Genomic DNA, 12,352 nt, shown 5'->3' with positions numbered 1-12,352 from the left:
GGATGGACACAAAGCCAAGTGTGTCTCTCTGTCCCTTCTCCAGGACATGGGTTTCTGGTGGATCAGGATGGACAGGTGTACCAGGGCTCCTTCCATGGCAACAAGAGGCACGGGCCGGGGCAGATGCTCTTTAAGTGAGTATGAGTCTTGCAGGCACTGCCAGGTGAATGGCAGATGCAGAGCAGGTGTGAGGCCACGTGGGCTGGGGACGTAGACAGGACTGACCATAGGACACCCCAGGCCTGATCCGGCCCCTGTCTGCCCCCAACCCCTCCAGGGCCAAGTTGTTTACATTCTGTGGTTTTGGTGTCATTCTGCAGTTTTCCTCCTATTTATTGAAATTGACCGATTGTGTGTTTAGTAGAGAAAACGTCACCCCCCGTCCCATTAAAATACCTCCTGAGATCAGGCAGGCGGAAGGCTCTCCAGGTCTGGATGAGGATGGGGGCGCCCTCCGGCCGGCAGAGCCTCCCGCCTCCAGCAAGTGCTAGATGTCTTCAGCTGTGTTGAAATTCCCAAGGCAGAGTCAGAGTCTCCACTGGCTGTGGAGACTGCAGGCCCCTCCTGCTGCCTCTCCCGTGTCATTGCCCGCTTCGAGTGGCGGAAGCTGAGTGTGTCCCGAGCGGGCCTGCCATCTAGGGTGGGGGTGGGCGGACGTGTCCCCGCCGCCTGTCACGGGCCTCCAGCCGGCCCTGGCGAGGCAGGAGCGCTCAGGGCCATCTGCTCAGGCCTATTTTTGCCTTGGTCCCTTGGTGCCTGCGGAGCCCAGTGGGAGGAGCCGGTCTGAGTCACCGCCGCCACCTGGCTCCCCATGCTGAGAGTGGACTCTGCGTGTGTCCCCCAGGAACGGTGACAAGTATGACGGCGACTGGGTCCGGGACCAGCGTCAGGGACATGGGGTGCTGCGCTGCGCCGACGGCTCCACCTATGAGGTACCCGGGGGCACACAGTGCCCACTGCCCAGAGGGGACAGGCCTCGAAGTGGGCAGGGCGTGTGGGTTGTGTAGGGAGCCTCGCCCTGGCAGCTTCTCCACGTGCCAGGCCCTGCTCATCCCCTATCATCCCGTGTGGGAAGTGAAGTTTCCCTCTCCCCTCACAGAGAAAAACAAACAGGAGTGGATTAGTCTGTACCTCGTGTATACTCGGGAGATACCGGAGAAGCGGGGAAGCTCACGGGCGGCTCTCGCCTTTGGTTCAAATTCCATCTTCAGCCAAACCAAAGGAAGAAGGGTGTTGGGGGCCAGTCATGGGGGTAAGGCTTGTGACGTGGCTGAGGTGGGGCCTTCTCCACCAACAGGGGCTGCCGCGCCTCAGTGACCTGGGGCCTTTCTCCTCCTCGTAGGAGGAGGAGACACCCTTACACGTGGAGTTTCCTTTTGGATGCACATTTTTGTTATACAAGGGAAACTTCTACTGTGTTTTCAGAGCTTCTCCTGTGTCTGCAGTTTCTCAAAATAATCAGCTCAAAATAGCGCTGATGCCAAAGAGGCAGATTTTGGGGTGGCACGTTCTGGTCTGCAACAGACCCTACAAGGCGGGGACTAGGATTGTTCTCTGGGGAGAGGGTCGGTGGCCCCGCGCATGCAGAGAGCAAATTCAGGAGGTTTGGAGGAGAAGGTGCCGGACTTGTGGACAGGCTGGATGTGCGGGCAGGGGCAAGAGAGGAGTCGAGGCCGGCGCCTGGGCTTTTGGCCTGCGTTGAGTGGACAGTGGGACCTGGTTCAGGACGCAATCAGGAGACAGAAAACACACCCGTCGCCAGCGCAGCAGCTCACACCTGTCGTCCCAGCACTTCGGGAGGCTGAGGTGGGCGGATCACCTGAGGTCAGGAGTTCAAGGACAGCCTCGCCAATGTGATGAAACCTTGTCTCTACTAAAAATACACAAATTAGCCAGGCGTGGTGGCGGTCACCTGTAATCCCAGCTACTCAGGAGGCTGAGGCAGAAGAATCGCTTGAACCCAGGAGGCGGAGGTTGCAGTGAGCCGAGATCGCGCCACTGCATTCCAGCCTGGCGACACAGTGAGACTCCGTCTCAAAATAAATAGATAAATCAATAAAAGAAACCACACCTATCACTCCAATGGGGAAATTGTAATGAAAGAGTCACTAACAAGGACGAAGCAGCTAGCTACCAAAAGGGGCAAGAGAAGGAATAGCAAGATCGCAGAAGCAGGAGGGGTCCTGCTGACAGCCCCTCGGCTGCGGGGGCTGCAGTTGTTGCCCGGGCTGGGTGGCAGGCCTGAGCGCCCCTGACCGTCCAACGGCACTAACAGGAAGGAACCACACGTGCAAGTCAGCGCGCCGCTGCCGGAGGATCAGGGCGGCCAGGGCCTCGGAGAGGACTCCCTGGGTCCTTCGGGCCTTCGGGCCTCCGGGCTGCCATTGATGAGAAACAGCATTCTATGGTGCGGGCCGCGGAATTACGATATCAGCTGAATTCCCATCCTTGCCAAGATTCCCATGTGGACATTGGCGCAATGGTTGGAGAGAACTGTTCCTGGAACTGGGAGGAACCCAGCACCCTCCTGAGATTCAGACCTCAACAGAGGGTGTAGCTGCCAGCCCAGGTGGGAGAAAGGTTTTTTAGGGTTCCAGGGACCAGAGCTAGTCTCAGGAAACTCCCCCTGAGGCACAGGAGACCCTTGCCAGAGACCAGACACTGGGGGGCTTTCTGCAGGCCACTGGCCCCGGCCGTAGGCGTTAAAAGTAGACACACTTCCTCCCACAGTCCCACCTGGTTCTCTTTGACAAAGCCTGGCCTTGCACTTGCTGGCAAAGGAGAAACGTTTATAGGGTCCAGCTCCCATCGGGCAGAGCAGGCAAGGAAGGGGGTGCTGGGAGTTGAGAGGTGATGGATTGGCCGTTGGCACGAGGCCTCATGGGATGGAGGAGATGGGGGTGCAGGTGGGAGCCTCGTCCTGGCTGGGGCAGCTGCCCCACAGCAGGGCCTCAGAGCTGGTCAGATGTGGGGCCCTGGAGGGGTGGTCAGGCCCCCCTCCCCATGCATGTCCATCCTCCCTGCTCTTGAAACAGACCATCCTGCTTGGGTAAAAGTGCCGCCCATGCCCACTCTGGGAGCGTCCTTGCTGGGCCATGGGAGTCCACGTCAGCATTGCTGCCACCCCCGCTGGCCCAGGCCGGTGCTGCTGGTTCCCACATGAGCCACAGGCAGGAGGTGCTGTAGTCTGGCCACGGCTCCACCTCTTCTGTCCCAGGGACGTGTGTTCGTCCTGCAGGACCAGGCTTCACAGTGTGCCGGGACAGCCACGACTCCCTTTCCTTCACTCTCCAGAGTGGCCGTGGGAGAGACGGCCACAGGAGTCTCTGGCCAGAATTCTCTTCTCCCTTCCTAAGGCTGAGCAGGGCCTCGCCTTGCAGGGCTGGGGCGAGGCTGGGGCCGGCTCTGGTGCACAGCTCTGGAGCACAGCTCTGGAGCTTGGGCTCGGGTGTGTGGTTTCACTTCCTGGATGCCAGGTTCTGCTCTCTGCCTTTCAGTGCATGGGCTCATGATTCTCGCTAGTCCGTGCAGAGTGTGGGTGAGGAAGCTAAGGCACAAGGACCACGGGCTCCCGCACCAGGGAGTGGACGCACAACCCTGGGAGCCCCCGGCCACTCACCAAACCCTCACGTTCCCTGAGATTTGGGAGGATCTGGTCAGGGCTCGTCTCACGGCCCAGGGACTCAAGTGCCACCTGCTGCCAGACAGGCTGTCCCCTCCAGCCTGGGCTGGGCAGGGCTGGGCAAGAAGCAGCTCCCGTTCTTCCAGAGGACCACGGAAGGACTTTGTCCTCCCCACCCCCACTCCCAGCACAGCCCTGTCCGCAAAAGCTGTTCTGTCCTACGGGTCCCCTGACTGCCACCCAGGCGCCAACTTGGGGCCACGCTGCCTGCTGGTCACCATTGGCCAGGGCGGAGAGAGGACCGGGCGAGGGACGGCTCCCTCCTTCCTGGGCTGATGGCAGCAGGGCACTCGGTGCGTCCACCAGGGGGCAGCCCAGCCCCTTCCCGGCGCCACACTGCACCGGCCTCGCTGGAGGGAGGCGGCTCCTCCCTGGGAGCCTGGAGCTCATTCCCAGCCTGTGGTGTGGATGGGTGAGGATGGCCGGGGATGGGCACTGGGCCTGGGGCTCGCTGCATACGCCTGAGAACAGGCCCCGATTGGCTCCCCAGTGCTGCGATGCGGCTCTGTCGCCACAGGCGTTTCTATTTGGGATGGCTTTTCCTCTTGGTGCTAAAGTCTTGAATTCCTCAGAGTTCTGCAGAGGGTTCTGCAAAGGTCTTGGTGCAAACCCTTTGAGTGACCTACATTCCCTGGGGTTATAACGTGACCTCCCCTTCCCTCTGCCGTCCAGGCCCAGAGGACTGGATGACCTGGGCGGGCCCTGGGACTGCCGGCCAACCGAGGCCCGCACACCCTCACCAGGCAGGCCCGTGGCCTGAGCTCCGTGAGGACACTGCTGTGTGCTGGTGCTCGGCGCCCCCTGGGGTCCCCTGGACAATATCCCCAGCAGCAGCAGTCCCCTGGCCTCGTCCACACTGCTGCCACCTGTGGGCACGGGCAGACCGTGGCCAGTGCATGCAGCCACCGAGCCGCCCGCTCCTCCAGCACCTTCTACAGGCATTGCCCCTGCCCAGACCGATGTAGACGCTAGGAACAGAGAAGGGTGCCCGAGGCCAAGAGGACAGGCTGGGCCCCGCGCCCTCAGGATCAGGGCCAGCCTGGGCCGCCTCCCACGCAGCACATGGGGCTGCTAGACTGCACTTCGGAGGCAGGAGGTTTTCACATGCCTGTTTGTGCAAGAAAAAACGACCGGGTCTGTCCCTCGGCTCCAGTTAATTCGGAGAAGCAAGGCTCTCTCGGTGCGTGGTGCCCACAGCCCAGCTGCGCAGCTGTCTGCTCTGCGCCTTGGCGCTGGACCCTCCAGCCACGGTGCCCCTCCGCCACCTTCAGCCTGGAGAGTAAACGCGTCAACCCAGAGAGGCAGCAGCAGCTGGAGAGGGGAGTCCGGCCGCACATCCCCAGGCCCGTCCCAAGTGAGGGGACGGCCGTTCCTTGTGATGTCATTCGTCAAATACTTAGCCCACTTGAAAAAACATTTTGTCAGCCAGGCACAGTGGCTCACACCTGTAATCTCAGTACTTTGGGAGGCCAGGGTGGGAGTATTGCTTGAGCCCAGGAGTTTAAGACCAGCCTGGGCATCATAGGGAGACTGTCTCTACAGAAGAATTTTTTAAAAATTAAAAATTAGCCGGCCGGGCGCGGTGGCTCAAGCCTGTAATCCCAGCACTTTGGGAGGCCGAGGCGGGTGGATCACGAGGTCAAGAGATCGAGACCATCCTGGTCAACATGGTGAAACCCCGTCTCTACTAAAAATACAAAAAATTAGCTGGGCGTGGTGGTGCGTGCCTGTAATCCCAGCTACTCAGGAGGCTGAGGCAGGAGAATTGCCTGAACCCAGGAGGCGGAGGTTGCGGTGAGCCGAGATCGTGCCATTGCACTCCAGCCTGGGTAACATGAGTGAAACTCCGTCTCAAAAAAAAAAAAAAAAAAATTAGCCAAGCATGATGGCACACACCTGTGGTCCCAGCCACTCAGGAGGCTGAGGAGGGAGAACCACTTGAACCCTGGAGGCAGAGGTTGCAGTGAGTTGAAATCATGCCACTGCCCTCCAGCCTGGGCGACAGAGCAAGAACCTGTCTCAAAAAAATAAAAAACCTAAACACCAACTTTTTTGTCGTGGTAAAATACATGTAATATAAAAGTTACCATCTTAACTGCTTTTTATTTTGTAGAGGTGAGGTCTCACTGTTGCCCAGGCTAAGCGTGAACTCGTGGGCTCTCAGTGCTTCTGCCCCGGCCCCAGAGGGCTGGGATTTCCCGCGTGAGCCACTGCACGGCCACACCCGTTGTGAGGCACACACACACCACAGCACCTCCAGAACCTCGTCATCTTCCTACCCAATGTATCTCTGGACTTAACTGCTCTAGGGGCCTCCTGTGAGTGGCGTCACACACACGGGTGTCCTTCCGTGCCTGGTTTGTTGCACCCAGCACGGCATCCCCTGACGCATCCATGCCAGGGCCTGTGCCAGCCCCTCCTTCCTTCCTAAGGCTGAGCAGCGCCCCGCCTTGTGGGCAGACAGCACTGAGGAGGCGTCCCGCGCCTGGGTCCCGTGGGGGATGCTGCTGTGAGTACGGCTGCACAGAGACCTCTTCAAGGCCCTTGGGCTGCAGACCCAGAAGGGAGATTGCGGCATCACGTGGTGATTCTGTGTTTAATTTTTGAGGAGCCGCCATGCCGCTTTCCACAGCGGCCCCCCCGTCTTACCTTTCCACACACACCGTTCAGCTCCTCCCCCGCCTCACCAACACTGCTGGTTTTCTGTAGTTTTTGTAGAAGGTTACCTAATGAGCATTAGCCCTCTTAACGGTAGCCACAGTTGAGATGCAGGCCCCACCCACTGTCGGCCGTGGCCACCACGGCACACCGGGTCTCACTCCTCTTTGCCGCTTCTTGGCAGCTGTGGTCTCCCCCCATCCTGGCCACCAGTCGCGTCCATCCCGGAACACCTCCCCTCGCCATGTTGGCACTGCCAGGCTTTGTGGAGTGCCTGTATGTACAGGAGTTTGGGCCTTCGGACTTCTTCCCTGGGAGCGTGAGCCGTCGAGTGAGGCCACGAGCCCGGCGCCGTGGACACTGAGTTGCCTCAGAACTGCCCTGCCGCCCCAGCCACACCCAACCAGCCGGCTGTTCACTTGTTAGAGATCATTTTATTTTCTGAGAAGCCTAGAAAGTAGTGAGTCCTTCCTTCTCTCGCCCCTGGCCTTCGCCTCTGCCCACCTCGGAGTGTGCCCTTGGCACCTCTTCCATCAGCTCTGATCCTCCCACCCGTAGCAGGAGCAGCTCCAGGACACGTCGGCTGCCACCCGAGGCAGCACGAGCTCCGGGCTGGCGAGGCCCCCGTGGAGACCTGCTCCCCTCCCGACAGCAGGTGCGTCTGCTGCAAGCCGTGTCTCCTGCCTTGCAGACAGTATTCCTTCATGCAGAGCTCTGTGAAGAACCTTTTTAAAAAATGCGTTCTGGAAAAAAATGCACTCCTGAAAATAAATGTGGTACAGCTTCTTCTGACGGAAAACAAGAACAGCGGATCCCAAAGCAGAGAAGGCTCCTCTTCCACAGCGATGGGAGCCACGCGGCTCAGCCCAGTCCCGGGAGCCACAGACGTCCTGGGCTGCAAGCACCCCCGCCAGCCTGCGACGCCTTGGCCATCTCCGTCCCCGGCACCCCTGCTTTATGGCTTGCTGCCTCGACCTCCCAGGACCCGAGGGCTTGGGCAGGCCCCACACGTCCTCCAAAACATCCTCTCTGGGAGCCGGACCGGAATTCGGAGCAGACGGAGTGGACCGCGCATGTTGGAGCGTCTCCCACCCGTGTTGGCGGTGCGCCCCTCTGGGCGTCCCTGGCCGCGTCAGCTGCGCCGCGGGTGTTGGCTGTCTCACACGCCAGCTTTCCCAGAGGCGCCGCTGGGCGCCGAGCACCTGCTCACCGCACAGAGCAGGTGGCTCCTTCTGGGCAGCTTTGCCCGCTGCAGTCCCCCAGCCTCCTCTTCTCAGCTGGGCGTGTGTGGGAATGCCCACCCAGGGTCTCCAAACTACTACCCTCGGACCCAGGGGTCACAGTCCAGGGAGCCAGGACCAGTGGGGGACCCCAGGGGTGCACGTAACACTGAGAACCATGTAAATAACTTGGGGTATTTGAGCATGGCCTTTGGGGAATCTGGCCAGCTTGCCTCCCATGGACCCCTCGCCAACCTGGGGCAGTGGAGGGAGCTGATTGTCACGCCGTCGTGGGACCAGTAGAGCCACTAGGGCAGGCCCCATGTCCCCTCTGGAACTCCTCACAGTTCACACCTTAAAGCCTGCGCACTCGAGATGGGACCAGTGAGGTCCAACGCAGGACCCCTGGTCCTCGCTGTCCCTAGGAGGCGATGTGAAGGGCCGGGCCTCAGAAACTGGAGGCAGCGGTGCCCCTCCCACCGAGGCACGCCCAGCCCCTGGGCAGTCGAAGGGCCCAGCCAGGAGGGTTCCTCCCTCGTGACATGGCCTGAGGGTGCTGAGCAGCTGGTCCTGGGAGCCCTTACCTGGTGCACTGGGCCGTGAACCTCAGCAAGGCCCCGCCTGCTTCAGGCCTCGGGTTTGGCAATGGTTGGGGTTACTTTCTGCAGACCACAAACCCTCGAGGCTGACACTAGGGAAAGCTGGACCCCCGCTCTTCACACCCACATCTAGGGGGTGTTGAACCCCGAGGAGCACCATACCCAGGACTCCCTAGGAGGGCCGGAGGCAGGAAGTGCCTGATGGTGCCAGGGGAGGGTGGACGCCTGACCAGGGCCTGAAAACAGAGAGAGTCGCTTCCAATAAAAGCACAGAAAGAAAACAGCATGAATGAACGGACTGGAAGTGCTTCCCAGGGTGAGAACCGAGCACTCGCAACCTCTCCCACCTCGGGCTTTGGAGTCAGCCAGCAGCAGCGCGGTCCTCAGCCCAGCTGAGCCCACGAAGCTCTCGACTGTCAAGGGAGGTGTGAGCCTTCGGCCAAGTAGTACTGGGGGCTGGGGAGAGCCAAGCACTGCCCCGGGTCTCCTGAGTGCTCTGCCACCCCCAGCAGAGCAGGGCAGGGAAGGGTGGGCACTCACAGAAGACACCCTCATGGTCCTGGGGTCACCTTTGTGACAGGACAGACGTATGCACGTCAGCTTCACCCGTATGACCGCGTCCTAACTTTGAAACCACTGTTCGCCTCTGTCTTTCTTTTGGGTGGGGACCTGGACCCCAAGTGGCCCTTCCCCAAAGGCTGCGTCACCATCACCACCGCACACCTTGTGCTCACCTGGGTGCCAGGCGGTGCCCGGCAGAGAGGAGGAGGCAGAGCAGGTAGTGGCATGCCCACTCCTCAGCGCCAGCCTCTCCGCGGCTGAGGCTCTGTGCGTGGCCCTCCACGCTGGGCACTGGCCTGGACTGTGCCCGGGTGTTCCCCGAGGCCTGGGCAGGAGGCAGCTACTCCAGGACTCTCGGCGTCCCAGTCTGTGCCATCAACGGGCATCAGGAGCCCCCCACACCCTATCTAATAAGCTCCTGCTCGTTCCTGCTTGGGGTGCAAGCCACAGAAACAGCTGAATTGTCAAAGGTGTGATTGACACGCATTAATCAAGACCATGCTATTGGACCTGTTGCATTGAGCTCTCAAATGTGCTTGGACTGACCAGGTGCTGCATCGAAGCTTGCCTGGCACTGCTGCGCGGGCTCAGCCTCCCACCCTGACACCAGCAGTAGGTGCCGAAGATGCCAAGCCCTGACCTGCTTGCTGCATACCTGTGGAGGGGGATGCCAGCCAGGCTTGTGCCACATGTTAGCCGCAGCCCCACACCAACCATGGCTGGAGTCACTCACCCCAAAGGCGGGCTCTGCACCGCTGCATTTCTCATGCCCTGAGTGTGTCTGGCTTCCCCTGCCCAGCCATGACCTCACTGGGTACTCACCCTGGGCAACACGTGGCAGCTGGTGCCAGCCCTGCCCCGCAGCTCCACTTCCCTCCTCCTCAAAGCCCAGGGCGCCTTCCAGAGGCCAAGCAGCTGGGACGAGGCAGAGACGAGCCATCGCCATTCTCATTACTGACGGTGACGCAGACACCCCGAAGAGCCCTCAGCTGTGCGCGGACTCACGCCTCTCCCCGTCTAGCGTGAACAAGATGAGAGACAGAGTGAGAACGATGGTCCCAGGAAGGGACCCTCAAGAAGTGCCAGTCAAATGCAGTGGACTCTGGCTCAGTTTGATGGGAATGTCTGGAGTCACAGGACAGAGAACCGAGGGGGCAAGGCTGAGGGGAGATGCTGTGTGCTTGCAAGGGCACCCACGGCTCCAAGCAGGGCATGGCCCCCAGGCAGGCCGTGAGGCAGCGGGCCGCGCCAGTCCTTGGTATCTGAACCCCAGAACTGCTCTCACCGACTCCCACTTGCCATCGGCTCTGGGGCCCCCACCCACTGCAGTTGCCAGCGTGGGTGGCCCTCTCCCAGCACCCAGGGTGGCACAGTGACCAGGCTATGATCTTCAGGGCAACTGTCTGGGCCAAGGGGCCAACATCAGTGGCGCACTCAGCTCAGAACAGGGCAGGAATGCAGCCAGATGGGTGCTGGCTGGGATCTTGGGGTCTGCGTGCTGGAGGGACAAGAGCCTCAGGAGCAAGGTCCCTGTCCAGACAGCAGCCGGTCCTCTGCCCATCTGGCACCCCCAGCTAGCTGCCCAGCCTCTCCTGAAGCTGAGAGCTGTGTTTTTGCTGCTGCCAAGCACCCACTCGGGCTAAGGCTACCGGTTGTCTTGGAGTCCCCTGCGTGGAGGCGTGAGCCGTGCTCCAGGCCAGCAGCTGCCAGCCGCCCTGCCCCGCCCACCACTGATGGCCTGGGCCTGGAGGCTCCTTTTTAGCCCATCTGCAAATGCAATTCACTACCCCCCGCACCACAGCCCCTCTTGCACCTGGCTTTCCCCAGCCTTTGGGAGCAATCCATTTTACCTTTGGGGCTGTCGCCTTCAGGGCTGTCTGCAGAGGCCCTGTCTCCCTGCGGCCAGAGAGAGTGCTGGCACCATCCCCTTCTCCCTGATCTGCCTGGCTCCTCAGCCCTGGCCGTAGGCCCTCGCTGGTGTCCCGCGTCTCTTCCATATGTCCCAGGTCCCAGGATCCGTAAAGGCCCCAGAAGGCACATGCTGCGCCCTGCAGACCTGCCACAGCTGCACGGGGCTCCCCTGGAAAAGGCACCTTGGCAGGGCCGGGCAGAGAAGCAGGAGCCCAGTTAGCTCCTGCTGAAGACTGAATAGAAGCAAAACATGCCTTTGGCTAATTTTTCTCCTAATGGAAGTAATTCAGAGTCAAATGAAATACCACTTCTTCACATTTTCCATGAACATAATCACCACGCTTTTCCCATGGTTTTCCCAGGCTTTGTTGTATGACTTGGAAACCAGGCTTGTTATGGAGGAGGCAGAGTTGCGGTGTGCAGTGAACGGGCAAGCACACAGGCACGATTTTTCAAACTGTGTTTTAATTGGCTCCTTCATGTATAAACGAACAGTGTGACGGACAACCAGGGCACCTTAATCCCAACGCCACAGTCGAGCGCTTTGCGGGTTCAGGCCTCCTTTATGATACACGGCACAAATGCAGTATCTTTGTATTAGAAGGATTTTTGTGCTAAAATGTGCCCGTTCAAGTTTTTGTTTGCATTTTATATACTGTGCCATTGTTCCCATACCTCCTGGCATCATTAAAATTCAAAGGGGAGTATATTTTGCAAAGCAAATTGGATTACATTCTAATGAAACATAGTTTCTCACCACCAAGGGACAGGCTGCAAGGACCCTTGAGACAATGTGGTTTTCTAGCAGCCTTTGGTCCTGGGGCTCCGAGGTAGCCCCAGGGAGCCGCAGTGCCTTGCAGGGACCCACGCAAGCTCCTTGGGAGCCACCAGCCTGAACCTTGCCTTTCTCTCTGCAGGGACAGTGGCACAGCGACGTCTTTAGTGGACTGGGCAGCATGGCCCACTGCTCAGGGCTCACCTATTCTGGGCTGTGGATCAATGGCCACCCAGCAGGTAGGTGTAGCAGGCTTCCTGTGGGTACCGTGAGGTCCACTGTGGGGTGGCCCTGGCCACAGGACAGCCACATGGGAGACGCCCAGAGCACATGGGGGAGGGATGTGGCAAAGTAGAATCTAAAATCGCACCCCGTCTTTAAAAACATGGTCCAATCCGACCTCAGAAGTGGTCCTGCTGCCAGTGGGGCTTCCCAGACGTGGGGCCTGAGTATCTGGGGGTGGCCAGGTCACGGTTGCGCTGTTCCCCAACTGGCCTCTGTCTAGTTTCCCGGAGGCCTCCACACGGTGATGCGACCTCTGGGGTGCTCAGGCTCACGGAAGGACAACCCAGTAGGGCCGCCATTGGGGCGGCCTCCCTGTGTGACCTTCCCTCTCCACGTGATGTCCTGATGGCCTCGGAGTGGCCGCTCCATGGATACCAGAATGAGGGTGATACCCAAGGGGTCAGTCTGCTCAGAGACACAACACACATCGAAACCTTGGAACCAAATTGGTGACAGGTGCAGATGATGCTAGCACCGACCCCCGGTCTACACCAGGAGCACATGAAAGGTCTCGGCCTAGGCAGCCCCACAAACCCTCCTCAGACGGCTCCACACGCACAGACGGCTCCACACTCACAGACGTCTCCACACGCACCTCCCCAGACGGCTCCACACGCACAGACGGCTCCACACACACACAGACGGCTCCACACGCACCTCC

The 12,352-nt window shown here is 60.0% G+C and overlaps 1 protein-coding gene across 6 annotated transcripts in view; it reads left to right on the top strand.

Moving 5' to 3' along the window:
* MORN1 (MORN repeat containing 1) overlaps nucleotides 1–12,352 on the top strand; it is a 67,582-nt gene that overhangs the window by 6,666 nt on the left and 48,564 nt on the right. For 5 of the 6 annotated variants that reach the window (XM_032262173.1, XM_032262177.1, XM_032262176.1 and 2 more), the window contains 3 exons: nucleotides 44–134; nucleotides 845–932; nucleotides 11,549–11,645. In XM_032262173.1, coding sequence (XP_032118064.1) covers nucleotides 44–134; nucleotides 845–932; nucleotides 11,549–11,645 — 276 coding nt within the window. Of the gene's footprint in view, nucleotides 1–43; nucleotides 135–844; nucleotides 933–7,122; nucleotides 8,446–11,548; nucleotides 11,646–12,352 lie in introns of those variants that run through there. The other variant, XM_032262178.1, reaches the window with a different exon arrangement.

The sequence above is a fragment of the Sapajus apella genome, unplaced genomic scaffold (assembly GCF_009761245.1).
Source record: "Sapajus apella isolate SASKATOON/1434 unplaced genomic scaffold, GSC_monkey_1.0 scaffold127, whole genome shotgun sequence".
Lineage (NCBI taxonomy): Eukaryota > Metazoa > Chordata > Mammalia > Primates > Cebidae > Sapajus > Sapajus apella.
This window is presented reverse-complemented; position numbering and strand designations above follow the sequence as displayed.